Genomic DNA, 18,467 nt, shown 5'->3' with positions numbered 1-18,467 from the left:
GCCAAAAGTGGACGGCTTTTGGCTGATGATGATGATAGTATATTATTTTATTATGTGTTTACCAACATACGTTCAGACTGTTTCACTAACATTTATATATTTAAATTCAAATATTTTTATTAAAAATAGGGCATGATATCATTTATTGTAAGTCAAAAACTACCACCCATTCCATATGGATCTATTGTTGTCTAAAAATAAATAAATAATAATTACTCATTTCATCAGGCAATAGTCCGATGAAGTCACTTATGATTAAGTAATTTAATTTATTTACACCCATGCTTTAAATCCTCTATTAAAGATTCTGAAACAGTTAGCTTATTACCAACATTAAAACACCCAATGTCGTAATAACCATTACATCATCCAAACGAGTGTTGTAATGTTGTACTGAATTTCATAACAACACTCCTTGGTTTTTTTTTTCGATCCCTTCATGCGCAAAGAGTATCAACAAACAGCCACATTCTTATTGCTCGATGCGTGGTATCCGTATGAATTTAAAAAAAGAACATTTCCGTTTACGCGCGTTCCACACTACCGGAACGTGGCGCGTCGTAAAAAAAAGTAGGTTATTCGAAACCCCGCCATTTTTCTTGAAAAAATGAGCGATTGAAATTTTGACAGCACACCGCCGGATATTTTAAACGCTGCAAAAGAACATAATATTCAAGTGAATTTTAATAATTACACAATACAAAATGTAAATTAACCACTAAGATAAATAATGAAGTATTTCATTAACACTTAGTTTATTTGTATAAAATCAGTAATGAATGATATTAAGTTACTACTAGGACTTGCTGTTTTAATGTTAGCAGTAAGCTAACTGTTTCAGAATCTTTTAAAGGATTCATATTCTCGGTGTAGATAAAGTCTTGTATGCAACTGTTGATAATTAGGTATTAAAACACTCATGTGATACTATTTTCACATTCGTGTTTTAATACCCCTTATTACACAACAGTTGCATGAATAACTATAAACATATTTATTTACTAAACGAACTGCAAGCATGCAGAGTATAAAGAATGACAATGATTGTGACGAGTATTCTACTATGATTTTATTATATATATACTAGCTGACCCAGCAAACGTTGTATTGCCATATAAAGTAAAAAAAAATAGATTTTTTTATAATTAAAATGTCTTGGGGTTTACGAAATATATGACGACCTATAGAATATATCGTACATAAAATTTATTGTACTACAATAATTATTGTATTCGATTGCCATCTTGCAACCCTATTGCGGATCTGTGGATGGAACAGAATTTTATAAAAATCGTGATACAAAAATAGAATAATCGTAGAGATGTGAAAATTTTAAGTTGTATGTATTTTTCAATGCTGAATTATAATGAAATAGAAATAAAAAAAAATGTCAAAAAACATATATGTATTTAGAGGTGCAATCAATATGCACACATAAATTTCATACAAATCGGTTTAGTAGTTTTGGAGGAGTTTGGTAACAAACACCAGGACACGACAATTTTATATATTCAAATTCAAATATTTTTATTCAAAATAAGATTCAAAATCACTTATTGAACGTCAAAAACTACCACTCATTCAAAAGAGACTGCCTCCGCTAGGAAGAATGGGCGCAAGAAACTCAGCGGGCTTTTTTTTTAATATAATTAGATTATATAAACACCGAAACTACTCAAACGATTTTAAATGAAAATTTCTACACTGGAGTGCAGATTGAATTTCTATGTGATAATATTTTGACGCGAGGTTGTCCGTTCTGTTGTAAAATTATTTATTTATTCATTACCAGAACAGTCATGGGTCTACCATTTTCTGTTATTGCGATTCAATTAATGACCCAAACTGAACTGCTTTGCTATTTCATACCACGACGTCATAAGAGCTATCCAATTTAGGTTGCCGTCAAATCAAGTTGGAAATTGAATCGCAAACTGTTTTAGTTCTTTCATTCATTTGTATCATGAGGTAATATTTCAATCTAAAACGGATAGCTTAAGTGTCAAAGTGAGCTATCCAAAAAAAGTTGCTCCTTTTAAGATTAGCGGAAAGTGAACCGTTTTGTTAATAACTTTTAAAAATAGATTAAACATACAGAAAAACAAAATGAAATGGAATTGATGAAAGATTAAATGAGAATACTTTTTTGGACTATTTTGGAAAAAAATACTGATAATAAATACCGAAAATAGAAATTGCATTGCCACTCAGGATTTTGGAAAAACCCTAAAAGTCTGAGCGGCACTACAATTGCGCTCGTCATCTTGAGACATAAGATGTTAAGTTTAAGACCAGTAATTTTACTAGCTACGGCGCCCTTCAGACCGAAACACAGTAATGTTTACATATTACTGCTTCACGGCAGAAATAGGCGCCGTTGTGGTACCCATAATCTAGCCAGCACCCTGTGCAAGAGAGCCTCCCACTGGTAATGTGGCTATGTTCATAAGTATGTTCTAAGCTTGAAGATCCCTAAGTTGTATCGGTTCTAGAACACTGCTACCAGATGATTCCACATTCAAAATTGATTGCTGGCATGCAGTTGTCAGGAACTCAATTGACATGCAGAGCATATACATAATATAGTGTATTAAGTTATATATAATACGACCTGTATAGCCGAGTGGTTAGCGATCCTACCTACTAACCTAGAGGTCCCGGGTTCGAAATCCCGGTAGGTGCAAGCATTTATATGATGAATATAGATGTTTGTTTCCGAGTCATAGATGTTTATATGTATTTATAATTAACCTAACTTAATAATCAACCAGCACAAAAAGCCGAAATCATGCTAGCTATCTAGGACCTTCAATATATAACCAAGTAAATAATAAAATAAAAAATTGCGGACCTCTCTTCTTACAAAGTAAGATCTACAGTACGAGAGTGGCTTTTACAACTCAGCTATGATAAAACCGAGATAATTACTAACTCAAAATTAATATAACTTTATATATTTAATTATGAATATTTATTTATAACTTTGCCTTAACAATATAACTATTTGCTTTATCTATTATTATTTAATTTTATACAGTTCTTATTATACGAAAGGTATGCCTTAAAGTTAGATAAATATTGTTTAAGTGTCAGTCTTAGTTCTATTTCATTAATTATTATCATTAAATAAAACTACATAGCAGACGGTATTCACTGGTTGGCTCTGCACAGGGTTTCCTAGTGAGCCATCCAGAGGAATTTAATTTAAAGGTGCCTCTTTGTTTCTGTTTTTGAGACTGAGACTGTAAATTTATATTAGGCATGAAGAACAATGTATTTAATTATAATTAATAAAATATAATAAAATACGTAGCCAATGGCAATTAAATATATTTTATTACCATCCTCTTGCTTCGGCCTTCCTCCAGGGATAGCTTGTTGAGCTCAGCCAGCAGATCCTTTCCAGCAGGATCTTCATCCAGGTCGGCCGAGTCCTCGTCCAACATGGCTCCTATCAGGCCGCAGTGGCAACACACTTGTCGCAGTCGCAGGAGTAGCACCAGGATCTCGTGCGATTTGACCGGCTTAGCACCTACACAAATATATGTTTATCTACCGGTGCATACAATAAACTATAAAGACTAAATGGTGCCGTGTTCTATATTTAAAAAAAAATCGTACCAAAATTCATGGAAGATGCGAGACTCGAACACCCGCGCCTCTAGTGTTCCGTCCGAGCACTCTTACCAACTGAGATGGTCTTACAACTCGGACGGTTGGTACCATGAATTTTAGGGCAAATTAAAGGAGACATTTTTTTTTGTTCGACGAATAGGCCCACCTCGAAATGTTACAACGGTATATTTAGTATGAAATGGTCTTACTGGAATAATGAGAAATACGACAAAAATGTGAACGTCAAAATAACCTAATAATCATAAAGATATGTTAATAATGAGATATTTTGTTATATCTTGTGAAAACACAAAGGGCCATAATTAAATAGGAGCTATCTAATATCAAAATAAACAAAGCCTGTAGGAAGAGTAAGGATACAGCTGATAAAAGATGGTCATGGAATTCGTGCAAGAAACAGCGCCTCAGTACAACGCTGAATGAATGAAATGGGGGAGAGCGCAGACGTGTGCGTCGCGCACTGTCGTTGCGTTGCGTCGACCCACGCGGTCGATAATTACGGCAAAATGTGTTACGTGTACATTATACTATTCATTTTCAATACAAAATATGCGACCGACCACGTGTTGCGGTTGTGGTACGTGTGACAACACCCTAATAATTGAACCAACAATACCTTGAAGGGCGATCATTTTCTTGTGCATCTTGTAGTAGGCGGTGTCGCGAGTGGTGTTACTCACGAAGTTGTCCGCCTGTTTCTCAGCGCGCTGGTGAAGGAACTGCGCGAATAGTGTCTTCGAGAACACAAGCACCTGTCAGTTAATATTTCACTTGTAGATCAACTTAATAAACGCACAACAAACCAGTTTTAAATGGAGTTAAGACCATTTTATTCAAAGAAACCTTTATAATGAACTTGAAATATCAAAAAACGTAAAATTGTGTTAGAAAGAGGTAGAATAGAACCTAGAATATAAAGTGCTCTATATTCACTGCTTGTGGCTGCGACGTGCTTCACTAAAATATGGTCGAAGGAGGCTGGCCCATGTGTCATGCTCGTGATCGGGCGCTACTCGTGGAGGCAGGATGATCCTGTTAACAGAAACTCTGTTTCCTGTTTTTAAAATTAAAGTTACTTATTCTTTATAAACGCTAATAAAATACTCGCAAAATATCTTTATTTATTTACGGTACATGTGGGTTGATGAATCTACTGTACTCAATAACTCTTGTTACGCATTGAGTATTTTTGTTGCATCACTTTACAAATATTGTATGATTTGTAAAAAGATGAAGCAGAAGATGTTGATTTAAAAGAGTGGCAATGAGTTTCTTGCGACTTCTTCCTATTAAAGCTCAATTTTTTCCGAAGTGACGGTAAATATTTAACCAAAGAAAAGAAATCTTTTGACATTCATAAGTGTCATTTCCTTGACCTACACAAATAAAGTGATTTTGATTTGATATATATATAAGTACTTAAACGTTGACTAACCGATATCTTTTTATACGCTTTATATTAGCTTCACTTGTATGTTTGTAACTGACTCCTTTAGACGCGATTTTGACCCACTTTAAACGGCCAGATTTCATTCAAACTTAGTAGATTTATCGAGTACCGATGACAATACACTAATTTGATAAGATTATTCCATTATTCAATTTGCAAACTAAGATATTTGTCAATTTATATATTTTTTATCTATAGTCGATAAGGCAGGAATTGATGTTAAAGTACTTAATAGTTTTAAAAATACGCTTTTATACAAAATTTAACTAAAAAATTAAAAATTAATAATAGTTTAAAAAAACTAAAAAGCACGCTTTATATAAAATTCAACTAAAAAAAAGAAAATAAAATTTAATAAATTTAAATTGAAAATAGTTTAAAAAAATATATTTAAGAAGCGTGGGGTATAGAAGAACTATTATTTTAATAATATCTTAAAAAGCACCCCACGCTTTTTTTACAATAAGATATATTTTTTTACACTATTTTCAATTTAAATTTATATGTTTTCAAGCCTATCCTGCAGTTGCAACAATAGTGTACTGCATTAGTTATATGTTGTGTTATGAAACCAAAGTTGTGTTCGACTCGATACGGTAAAAAACTATGAAAGACGGTGGTTAGATATATCTGCCAAAAAGTACCGCTTCGTGAGCATGACTTTTGAAATAAGGGAAAATTAAAATATCTTTCAATTATGGTAGATATTCCGCTGATAATTTCTAATAATATAGACCTTAACCTCACGGACGAGTAAAAAAATAAGGACTCCGTGTCACCTTACATAAGCAAGCCACTTGTATGCCTACAATTTTTGCAATACCGCACTGTTACAACAATGTGGCATATAATCCACTTCGTCGTATGTGCCAATTATATGACGAGTTAAGTAGTAATAAAAATTATTGTGAAATCGACATATTTTGTCAAAGTTTATATAATTTTAAAATAACAATTAAGAAGCACTGTAACATAGAACTCAAATATTAGTTGTACTTACATATTTTCAATGTGATTGTAAATAATATAAAGCTGTGTACAATAGTTAGAATCAGGGATGTTGCGAACATTCGCATCTGCATCCGCAAATGCGGAACATCCGCATTGTTTTGGACATCTGCATCTGCTTCCGCATCCGCATTAATCAATGCGAATGTTCATGCGGATGCGAATATTATACAAGTAGCGACAAGAAAGAAATTGGGCGGGGCCGGTGATTGACGCGTGCCGGTCGCACGTGACAATAACCAATGGGAGCGAAGAAATTAGTGACAAGATTCGACACGTTTGTTTGTTTTCGCTAGTGCATCATTTGTTTGTTCCTTTCCTTGCAAGTGGAAGTGAATAAATACGTGTTTGTTTGCGTTGTGAAGTGAAAGTGAACTACTTATCGTATCATAAAGATAAATAGGTATTTTTAATGTTATTGTGATACAGTGTGTAAATAAGAAGAGTTTACAAGAAAACTTTATATTATTTAAGACTAATATCCATAAGATCACAGGGTAACTTCTATTATATTACGCCGGTAATACGTTTTATTGTAGGAAAAAATATCGTTTTATGACGAAATTCGTTATTTTTCCAGTGTGATTCCCGTTATTGATAGTTTATCTATCTAACTATTTAGTCAACAATGTCACCACCGACCAAAAGTAATGTATGGGATTATTTTGAACCAAATAAAGAAGACCAGGATAAAGCTGATTGTAAAATATGCAAAAAAAGCTACTCTCGCAAGGGCCGCACCACGTCGTCTTTAAAAAACCATCTTAAGTCGATGCACTCAGAAGAATTTTCTACATTTGAGAACATTAGTAAAGAAAAAAAATTACAACAGATGAAATCTGACGCAAGTAAGTTTCATAATTAATAGTTTTAATTAATTAATATTTACTTGAGGCATTGTTTGGTTAGTTTAATAAAAGAATAGTTTTAGTTGTGGTTTATTGGCTAAGTTTCCACTCAATATTATAGTTATTTGCTGTCATATAAAACGTCAGTTGTAAAAAGACTAATATATGTAATTCATTTATCTACTTTTTTATTGTTTCAAAATAAAACAACCTGTACATAAATGTATATTTTTAATATGATATTAAAATATGAATAGTGAATTACTTAACTCAAAAACTATTCGGCTGATTGCAAAAATTTTATCACTATCAAAAAGTGTACCTTTTCTTTTTAGTGTAGTTTAGCTTCACGCTATATTTAATGTTAATGCCAGAAAACATTAGGGATCCTTCCTTCTTATAAATATTTATAAGGAATAAACTCCTTTTATTTTTATTTTTTGCAATATAAGTTGGACATTTGATAGAAAGGTTTTCTGGTGTTTTAAAATGTCCTCACTTTTTAATTACTTTTAAGTAAATAGTTTTTTACAACGAAAATTTTTATTTATTTGTGTATTTTTCAGATAAAGTTACCACTCCTCTGCAAGAATCAAAGAAACAACTTTCATTAGAGGAAATGGTTCTAAAAGAAAAGAAGTGGGACGTCAATAACTTGAATTCTAAAAAAATTGATAAACTCATTGGAGAAATGATTGCACTTCAAAATTTGCCGTTTAATTTTGTTGAAGGGCTAGGTTTTCGTAGACTGATGCAAGAATTAGCACCAAGATATAACTTTAGGGGACGCAATTTTTTTACAGATTTTGTATGCAAGGAATTATATAGCAAAGTGGCTCAAAAAGTTAAAGGATTAATCGAAAATTTTGATAACATGTCGTTTACGTCTGACATTTGGTCGGATCCTAGCTCAAACGCTTCTTTGCTTAGCCTGACTTGCCATGGAATTGCAGAAAACTTTGATAGATCATCGATAATATTGAAATGTGAGACATTTGACGGCCGTCACACTGGTGACATAGTTGCTGAAAAATTCAGTAACATGCTTTCTGAATGGAACATTAAAAAACAACAACTGCATTGCCTAATCAGAGATGAAGGGTCTAATATGAAACGAGCCGCGCGATTAGCAGCATTAAATGATATAGACTGTACTGTTCACAAGATACAACTGGCTATCCGTAGTTGTTTAGGTTCTCAAGAAAACATAAAAATACTAAAACAAAAATGTAAGAGAATTACGACCCATTTCAATCACTCTACCATTGCCCAGAAACAACTGCAATCAATTCAGGACAGACTGAATCAACCGCACCTGAAAGTGTTTCAAGATTGTGTAACACGATGGAACAGTACATTCTACATGTTCGAGCGTTTTTCAAAGATAAAGGATGCTCTGAGCCTTTACATGAATGATAATGAAATTGACCCTATTCTACCAGAAGAATGGAAAATGATTGAAAGTTTCATTCAATTACTGGGACCTTTTGAGGAAGCAACACGGGAACTGAGCAGCTCTTCTGCTCTTATTTCATCTGTGATACCGATAATACAAATGCTTGAAAAAAAAGTTGATGACTATTTATATTTAACAAGATCGCAAGAGTTTGATCCGATTCGTCAGGCTGTAACGACTTTGAAAAACGAACTTTCTACAAAGTTTTCTAGCTTGGGAGAAAACAATTTATATACCATCGCTACCTACTTAGATCCTCGCTATAAGCACAAATTTTTCACACCGGTGACTGAAGAAAAGATTAAAGATGACATTTTAAAAATGATAAATATTGAGAATGACAATTTTGAATCAGTTAATACCAATGCCAAAAGGGCTAAAATAACTGATTGCATGGAAAATGAAACAGAACAACTAGGACCAGGGACTTCAGGTTTCAACAAAAAGCCATGCTTAAAAAACGACCTGGCTATGATGTTAGATTCGTCGAGTGAAGACGAAAGTCAAGATGAGCCAGAAAATAGTAGCGTTGAAGCTGTATTAAAAAAAGAGTTACTTGCTTACCGTACTAAAAAAAGAATAAATGTGAGTGAAAATCCTTTAAACTGGTGGAGTGTACATCGAGGGGAATTCAAGGTATTATCGCCGATAGTACGAAGATTTTTATCTGCTCCACCGGGCAGTGTTCCTAGCGAACAACTATTTAGTAGCGCGGGATTAATTTACGAACCTCTGCGTAACAGACTAGAACCAGAAAAGGCGGCAATACTACTCTTCATCAAGTATAATGCTCCTATTTTTAAATTCAACTACTGATATAAAAAACAGAAGGTGTTCAGTTACATTATACATGACTTATATTTTTAACATAAAAATAAGTACTTAATTATGTTTGATTACAATAAAAATGTTAATAATTACGTTGTCATTGTTTTAATTCTTCATGGATAGACTTTATTTACATAATATCTTATACATCCGCATCCGCATCTGCATCCGCGGATGTGAGCCTGCTAAACTCCGCATCCGCATCCGTATCCGCGGATGTGAAAATATCGGCATCTGCAACATCCCTGGTTAGAATTACAATTTTATAGTGATCTTTAATTTTATTTTTATATTTCACATTTTTTACTTTGTAATCGTTTTTGTACCTTAAATAAATAACAATGAGGCTCCAAAACAAGCCGGTAAACGTGTAAATACATAGCCCCACACATACACTTACACTAATACAAGCCGATCGATCGCCATTATGAGATTTGTCATCGTCTGTAACAGATCAGTTTGCGTCGCAATAAAATATTTTAAAAATGCCGTCGTGCGTTGTGAAAAAGTGTAAAAACAATAATATAAAAGTATTTGTGGATATATGATTATCTAAGGGAGAAAAAATTGTGTAACTGGTTTACCCCGTAACCGCACACTAGCACTAGGTGCTTCACTTGCTAATGTCACGGCTCGGAGTCCTTCCTTTTTTACTAGTCCGTGCTTAACCTAAAAAAACTATTGAAGGTAGAAAATCATGTGCGTGTAAGAATCTACAATGATATTAACAAATATAGAACAGTAGAAAAATTTAGTTCAAGTGGTAGAAAAGTTTAGTCCTCCCGACTGATTTTGTTCTGTCAACATTAAAAGTAATGATTTAATGTATTTGTCAAAAGCCATTGACCATTTAAATCAAAGTAAACATGTAAACATTTCAGAAATTTTGATGTTATGAAAACAAGTGGCAGCATTACAGAGTCACTGTGTGTCAACTGTTTGAAATCTCTCTCGAGTAAAATTACCTAATTCTTATTTAATACATTAAGACATTAATAAATGATGTCCTAAAAACTCTAATTTGTCTTGTGTATATCCTGACCTTCTGGTAGACGTTCATCTCCTCCTTGGCGAGGGTCACCGCACACTGGTGCGTGCTCCTCTCTGGCAGACAGTCCAGCTGACCCTTCTCTTGCAGCTGCTGCTTGGTGCGCCTCAGCATCACGCACCGCATGATCGTGCTCAGCCGCTCTTGGCCGCCCTTGCTCTTGTTGTCGATCCATTTCTTCCACATCTATCGTGATCACATAAGCTTAGAACATATTTAGTAGCTGTTTACTGTATATAATATGTACAAGTACAGAAGGCTCACTCTGCAAAATCAATTAAAGAAAAATGAACTCTTACGGCCATCCAAAAAGGTGTAATTCAGATAGCACAGCGCTGTTAACCTAGTAGTTGCCTCTCTTTCTATCGCATGACACTAGTCTCTTCGGAAGACATTAGGGTTGTCTTTTTTACCTAAAACTGTACCTACATAGTGGCCGCTGCGTGTACTTCCGATTTCGATACCTACAGGACCTACACCTAATATAACTACCACAGAAAGAAAAGGAAATATTATAGGTAATTTAATTATTACATTTAAATTATGGAGTCGATTATCAACCGCCACTTACCTAGGGATACCTAGAAAAACCGTAGCTGATCCGCAATTGCCGAACTTGTTTATTTTTGATTGTTTAAATAAAAATTCTTACTATCAATGTCAAACTAGAGAGCATAGGGTGAAAATTAGAAAATTCAAGAAGCAACGATAACCTCTGTTAATAATAGACTTTTTGTCAAAAAAAACACTACGAACACATTAGAGCCCCAATCTTCATAATATTCTACCCCTGGGCGATCACTTAATAGTTAAATATGATTGACTCACTGTTAGTTCATCAAAGGGCGTGCACTTGAGAAACTTGAGTAAGGCAAACAGATCCAGATCCTTATTGTGCAGAGGAGTGCCCGTGAGCGCCCATCGCCTCTTGCCGTTGAGGGCCGAAACAGCGCTCGAGGTTGCCGACTTGTGGTTCCGTACGGCGTGCGCCTCGTCGAGGATTATGCGACGCCAATGTATGCGGGTTAGAACTCCGCCCTGTTACACCGACCTTCGTTAATACGCTTTTATTAGCTTCATACGTATGTTAGTATGTAACTGAAATCACCAGTGGGAGGCTCCTTTTCACAGGATTCCGGCTAGATTATGGGTACCACAACGGCGCCTATTTCTGCTGTGAAGCAGTAATGTGTAAGCATTACAGTGTTTCGGTCTGAAGGGCGCCGTAGCTAGTAAAATTACTGGGCAAATGAGACTTAACATCTTGTCTCAAGGTGATGAGCGCAGTTGTAGTGTCGCTCAGAATTTTTGGGGTTTCAAGAATCCTGAGCGGCACTGCATTGTAATGGGCAGGGCGTATCAGTTGCCATGAGCTGAACGTCCTGCTCGTCTCGTCCCTTATTTTCATTAAAAAAAACAATCTTTGAACATGATTTTGACCCCCTTCAAAACGTCGGACTAACTTAAAATTTGGCTTACTTATTAAGGACCGATGACAATTCAATATAACAAAAAAAATATGAAAAATAAATAATAGTAAAAATACGGTTTTATAGAAATCCCACAAAAAAATTGAAAATTAATCTTAATAAATTTGAATTAAAAATAGTGTAAGAAAAAATGATTTTATTGTAAAAAAAAAAAGAGACGCTTTTCAGGATATTATCAAAATAACCCTTCTACTGTTACATATACTTCTGTATATCTGTTCATAAAATATTTATAACTATTGATACCACGCACCCCGCGCTTTTTTTTTACAATAAAATCCTTTTTTCTTACACTATTTTTAATTCAAATTTATTTTATTCTACAATCAACATTCAAATTAACGGTATATCTTATCAAATGCAAAGTTACACAGAAACTCTTATAAGTTTCTGTTTAAACTTTCAACACCATTTTATTTACAAATTTCTCCTGTTGACCCGTGTTTAAATCTGAAAAATTGTCCGATTTGGTTGGCTGTTTTTTTTAAATACTTTCCAGTATTATTTTTGGAGTTGATATTTCTATATAATAATTATAATACAGCGATGTCGACTATTTAATCTACATATTTATATAAAAAATATGTTCTTTTGTTCAAAATCAAATCTCGAAAAATAAAAAATCTATAGCAATAGCCTTAAATTTTCTAAGTAATATGTTCTTATGGGAGGGTAAACCGCTTCGTTACGTACCGCTGTAGGTACTTCCTTCAGAAAAACATTGAAAGAATTTTGAAAAAAAAAAACAGAAAAAAATAATGACTTTAAAATAATTGTTCCAAATTGATCAGTAATAGTAAAAAGATAACGGACCACTTTCATTCACAATAATATAGTGACGAAATAATTTAGTATCTTTTGAGTATTTCGTATTATTTCATTTTATTCGTATTTGGGTTTCTGAAAATTTTATTACAAGGTTTTTTTTTATTTTATTTTTATGTTAGCTCTAATTGTGTGTTATTTGTTCATTGTACTAGATTTAGAAAATTTTATAATTAGGTTTTTGTTGATTTTATTTTTATCTTAGCTCTAATTGTGTGTTATTTGTTCATTGTTCTAGAACCAGCTAGTTGACTGTTACAGCTTGTTGGATCTTATAATATCTTGACCCTCTTCATTTTCGTTTCTTCTGCTTCTAACTAGCATCTCTTTTGCAAGCTGTGGCAATCTCTAAGTGGGTCTACAATTTAACAATTAATATGTAACTACCTGATTTTCTTTAGTTTAATAATGATTAATTGTAACCCGTTGATTGTCCTTAATAAATAAATAAATAAATAAAGTAATATTTTTTCTCCATATTTCATTATTTTCCTTAATATAAAATCTCTTTTTTTTACTACTATTTTATTTATTACTACGTTTGTAATAAATAAAAGTTATCTGAAGTTTGCGACATTTGTTAATTTTTAAGTTTTTGGTTTCTTCATCCATTTTTTATTTTATTTTATTTATTTTATTTTATTCGGGAAACAAACAGTACAACTTAATACACTTAAAAAATAAAACTTAAAATATAAATCACTGACCAATAAAAGTTTCCACAATTAAATAGTACATAGAAAAATGCGAGCAAATTAATTACAATTTAAAAGTACCTATTTGTAATGAAAATAATAAATATTAATTAAATATATTGATATCCATTATTAGGCCAGGCAAAGAGTTAAAGCCCATACAGCCATATTCGATAAATATTCAATAATTAAGTGTCAACGTCGTTTTTTGCATGATTATTAGAATACATATAATGTATACATTTTGTTGCTCCCTAATCAGCATCATCATCACTACCATCAGCCAAATGTTACTTAGATGGGATTAAATAATGATACTTATAATGTACATACACAAAATTCTAATTTACATATTCAAGAAGCTAACTAACTACATTACATTATCATATTAATATAGGTACCTAAAATTTAAGAAATAACCTTAGCCTTTCTCAAGTTAAACAATTTCTATATTAATAATTTCAACTTAGATTACTTTAAGTTATCACACACGTTTTTTTACACAATAGGTAGGTTACCTTCTCAGTCTCCCGCTGCAGAATGTTGTACGTAGTGAGTATCATGTCGGAGTTGGCCAGTCGGTGCGGCTGCGTCGCTCTCTGCGCGCCGTGGTGGAGGATCACCGAGAGCGAGTGAGACACACAGTGTTTGTTGACTTCCCCCGCCCACTGCTGCATCAGGGACGCCGGGCACACCACTAGAGTGCCGCCCCGAACCACTGTAGCCAAAGTAACAGCCAAACTCAGCAATTTGTATAAGAAATGAACGAATGAATTAATGATTTATTTATTCAACAAAATGCAGGTAGGTCGAAATAATGTCTGATGAGCCTTATACATTTTACCAGTGTTACTGGTATTTGAAGTCATAATAATATATAATATTACAGGTAACCTATAAGGCTGGCAACACATCACCTGTGTTATTGAAGATGCATATAAGAAGTGGTTTTTACTTAACATAGGAGCAGCCACTTCCCATGTTATGACGTCACACAAAATGATCTAACATTTATTATTTATGCCCGGTTCAAATAATTCCAGTCCAGGAATGTACCATTCCAGTACAGTTGACTGGAGTGACAGTATATTCTTCAATAAGGCTCGCCCTCGAATGAGTGCAACTGGAATAGTGTTAACAGCCAATCCAGTGCTTGATTATATGTTGATAACGTATAACGTATATAACAAATTTATGGGATATCACTTTGAAATTTTATAAACACAAAACATGCATCAATTCGCCTTGCAAAAAATTACATACAGATAGAAGGTTTTACAGTAGAGGATGTAAAGAATAACCGCTTTTTTTTGTTCTTCTTCCACTACATCAGTTACTTCTTCCAACAGTTATAATTAAACAGTTTTAGAACAATTTCTAAACTTTCTTGTTACCGATCTAACTTGGAGTTGGAATGACTGGAATATTGTGGATATCGCCCACATCCAGTCAGACTAACTTGTTGGATTACATAGCTGGTATGATGTCAATGGGGCATTAAGGCATGTATGCTATATAGTTTCTATTGATTTGTCAACTTGGCCCAGTAGCTTTTGAGTTAATTCATCAGAGTAAAGCCAAAATATTGTTTATATTCGAGACATTTATTCAAAAATATTAAATAAAAGTTTTCAAAATTTCAATGATATAAAAAAAAAATATTTGTAAATTTATTAAGAATTTTAATGATCTTAAGACATTTTGTAAGCGTTATGTTACAAAATATTTATAAACTAGCTGACCCGGCAAACGTTGTTTTGCCATATAAAGTATAATTCACGCGATAGTTTTATAAGTATTAAAATATTGCCTATATTATAGCCTGTACATCATTTTGTTCTATTGTCAATAGTTTTTGTCAATAGTGTTACAAAATAACAATTTTATTACGGATCCCTAATTTTGAAAAAAAAAACATAGCCTATAGCCTTCCTCGATAAATGGACTACCCAACACTGAAAGAATCATTCAAATCGGACCAGTAGTACCAGAGATTAGCGCGTTCAAACAAACAAACAAACAAACACTGCAGCTTTATAATATTAGTATAGATATAAATTGTTAAAGGGGAACAAACAAGGGAATACAAAGTACTACTCACATCTATTTCTCTTCTTATCTCCATCACCTTTATCATCACCATCATCCTTATCTTGTTCCTTATCACTTGCTATTAGAGATATCATAGTGATGGTCTTGCCGAGACCCATATCATCAGCTGAAACAATATTAAAATGTTAAACTAATGGGTCATTCAGAGATTGATCAGCTCAATACTAACTCCATTTATCAATCAATCAAATTTATATCTTAGCAATTCTCTCTTTATATATTTTAATATTAAATGACTATAGAACACCAATAAAAGAGGTTTTTATGAATGAAACAATGAATAACACAGACCGAAACCCTCTTGTAACTCCAGAGGAATGACAAAATCGTTGTTATTCGACCTTATAAAAAAAGTTGTGCCAAATGTGCCACCGAAGCTTCTCGATGGTTTTTTTTTATGAAAATACGGAACGAGACGCAGACACATCTAAAGCAGGACGTTCAGCTGCTTCAGATGGTAAATGATACGCCCTGCTCATCACAATGCAGTGCCGCTCCGGAAAAACCGAAAAATTCTGAGCGGCACTACAGTTGCGCTCGTCACTTTGAGACATAAGATGTTAAGTCTCATTTGCCCAGTAATTTCACTAGCTACGGCGATCTTCAGACCGAAACACAGTAATGTTTACATATTACTGCTTCACGGCAGAAATAGGCGCCGTTGTGGTACCCATAATCTAGCCGGCTTCCTGTGCAAAGGAGCCTCCCACTGGTATCGTTAAACACCATTTTATGAAATAATATAGTTCTTCGAGATCTGTTACCAAGAATGCCTCCACACGGATTCTGCGTCTCCCGCCAATGGAGCCAGGCGAGCGCGTGTTGCTGGTGCTGCATCAGCTTGGTCTGCAAGGATCGCGGGGGTTTCGCTATCTTGTGCTCCGGAGGACACGACTCCAACGACTGGTACAGCTCGCGGAGACGCTCCAGGATGAGGTTCCTTTCAGCCAGGTGCGTGGTCATTGCTGGAAGTATAATATTGTATGAGATCATCTATATGCATAGAATGAAAATGGTCTTCGTTTGATGATCAATCACGCCTAAACCACTGATCGTATCAACATGAAACTAACACCATTCGATGCGAAATTTATCCTAAATGGTCTATATATTTTTTATTGTATTTGTAAGAAGATGAATAAATTTTAAATTATTTACTTTTATAATTCCCAGCCCAGCGAAGCGGCCCGGAACGGCTAGTTAATAATATACAAATATTATAGACAAACATTATTGTAGTCTTCATTGTTAATAAGACAGTGGAGCATAGTAGCTAAGCAAGAGTTAAGCAACTATATCTTGCTGCGCCCGTCATTCAAGCACTTCAAAGATGCAATGCCCTCCTATATAATTAATAATCCTATATTCGCGCACCATCAAACAGCAATACAACAAGTTTTACTCATTCAAAAATAATTGATGCAGGATATTGCCCGAAGCGACAGAGAAAGAAATAGAGTTAGACAGCCTATGAGATGGGAAGACGACATCAAGAAAATAGCGGGGCAACTATGGACTCGTACAGCAAAAGATAGAACACAATGAAAATCTTTGCAGGAGGCCTTTGCCTCGGAAGATAAGCTCTATCACAGTAAAGACCGTTTGCCGATATTATTTACAGGCAATTTTTTACATTATTTTATTTCCTAGTATGTAAAATTAGTACAGCAAAAAGGCCTTTCATTATTATTATTATTATACTCTTTATTACAATTTCATCTTATTTTCTACATTTATATATATAACATATTTATAAAAAACAATATAAATATAAAAAATAGAGTTCCACCGGCGATGGTTCACGACAATTCCGCCGGATTATTATTATTGCCTGAAGCGAACATAATTTATTTTTAAGGCTTTTTAATAGATACTATCCACCTGGCTAAACATTTATTAACTTACCCTGTTTGCCAAACATTCGCGGTTGTACTTCGTTACTGGCCTTTTGTATGTCGTCCCAGGTAAGTCCCTCATCCTTGTCACCAACCATGATCACAGGCTCATCTGTAAGTAAACATGTTTTATACAGGTTGTCCCAAAGTTATGGGACATGAAGCGAAAGTACCTTAAATATCGAAGATAGGCTATTTTACTGAAAGAAGACTTTATGTTATTTTTAAAAGTTAGTACTTCTGCATTCAAAGATTTTCTAAAAATTACTTGCCTCGTCATTAGTTTTTGGCCATTCTTTCGATTGGCATAATAAGAGTAGGGGTGTTTTCTTTTTACATTTAAGTCAGTTCGATTCCCAGACGAGGTAAGGTACTTTCCCTTCATGTCCCATAACTTTGGGACACCTGTATACCAGTGCTCTGTAGATTCTACTTTTCACACTTTGTATAACTATCTCTTCATTGCTCAATTGCATTTGTAAAAAGCAATGTTCTAAAGAGTAGTTTGTGATGGGAGAAACGAGCAGAAGATCCACTTGAAGTTAAACGGCATCATTTGCCAAAAATCCCAGGCTTTAGATGCAAAAGGCAACTATTTTGTTTCCCAAAAATATATCACCAAAAAGTACACACATAATGCAAATTTTAGGCGCCGGAAACTCTCCTAGGTGCAATAGAGGTCCTTGTGATGTTAGAGATTAAATGTGAGAAATTAAAGAGGAGCTTAATATCTATATATATAAAAATTAATTGCTGTTCGTTAGTCTCGCTAAAACTCGAGAACGGCTTGACCGATTTGGCTAATTTTGGTCTTAAATTATTTGTGGAAGTCCAGTGAAGGTTTAAAAGGTTTGAATAAATAGGAAAATGCTGCTAAATTAAATAAAAACAACAAATTTGTTTTTCCTTTGATGTGTCCATACATAATTTCTATGAAAGAATTTATTGACGCACGGTTTGACAGTTCTGCTGTGAAACAATTTCATTCCGACAGCGGGGTGCATATTTTACGAAGTAATTTTTGATGTTATGATATATTATTGACCAATTCATATAAAAACATTATTTTATTTATTATAAAATACAGAACAACGTCTGTCGGGTTAGCTAGTAACAAATAAATTTCACTTTGGTTGGTTTTTCAGTTAACATGGCTGAAGGCTTATTCACACTTTT

The 18,467-nt window shown here is 33.9% G+C and overlaps 2 protein-coding genes across 2 annotated transcripts in view; one reads left to right on the top strand and one right to left on the bottom strand.

Moving 5' to 3' along the window:
- Positions 1–18,467, bottom strand: part of LOC126965203 (transcription termination factor 2) — a 48,866-nt gene that overhangs the window by 15,764 nt on the left and 14,635 nt on the right. The window contains exons 8-15 of the mRNA XM_050808643.1: positions 17,302–17,403; positions 16,161–16,361; positions 15,386–15,502; positions 13,803–14,002; positions 11,103–11,312; positions 10,269–10,460; positions 4,253–4,388; positions 3,342–3,532 (exon numbers count right to left, since the gene is read on the bottom strand). Of these exons, the coding sequence (XP_050664600.1) occupies positions 3,342–3,532; positions 4,253–4,388; positions 10,269–10,460; positions 11,103–11,312; positions 13,803–14,002; positions 15,386–15,502; positions 16,161–16,361; positions 17,302–17,403 (1,349 nt within the window). The remainder of the gene's footprint in view (positions 1–3,341; positions 3,533–4,252; positions 4,389–10,268; positions 10,461–11,102; positions 11,313–13,802; positions 14,003–15,385; positions 15,503–16,160; positions 16,362–17,301; positions 17,404–18,467) is intronic.
- Positions 6,138–9,318, top strand: LOC126965204 (zinc finger BED domain-containing protein 4-like). The gene is made up of 2 exons (XM_050808644.1): positions 6,138–6,942; positions 7,509–9,318. Exons 1-2 carry the CDS (start codon positions 6,723–6,725, stop codon positions 9,212–9,214), a joined length of 1,926 nt encoding a protein of 641 aa, XP_050664601.1. The 5' UTR covers positions 6,138–6,722; the 3' UTR covers positions 9,215–9,318.

This window comes from Leptidea sinapis, chromosome 6 (genome assembly GCF_905404315.1).
Source record: "Leptidea sinapis chromosome 6, ilLepSina1.1, whole genome shotgun sequence".
NCBI lineage: Eukaryota > Metazoa > Arthropoda > Insecta > Lepidoptera > Pieridae > Leptidea > Leptidea sinapis.
The sequence above is the reverse complement of the archived record's forward strand: the minus strand, read 5'-3'. Positions and strand labels throughout refer to the sequence as shown.

Bases quoted from the DNA above. Each gene is read 5' to 3' on its own strand.
- LOC126965204 (XM_050808644.1), top strand. From the start codon at position 6,723: ATGTCACCACCGACCAAAAGTAATGTATGGGATTATTTTGAACCAAAT. The intron at 6,943-7,508 runs GTAAGTTTCATA...TGTATTTTTCAG, and splicing joins ACAGATGAAATCTGACGCAA to ATAAAGTTACCACTCCTCTG.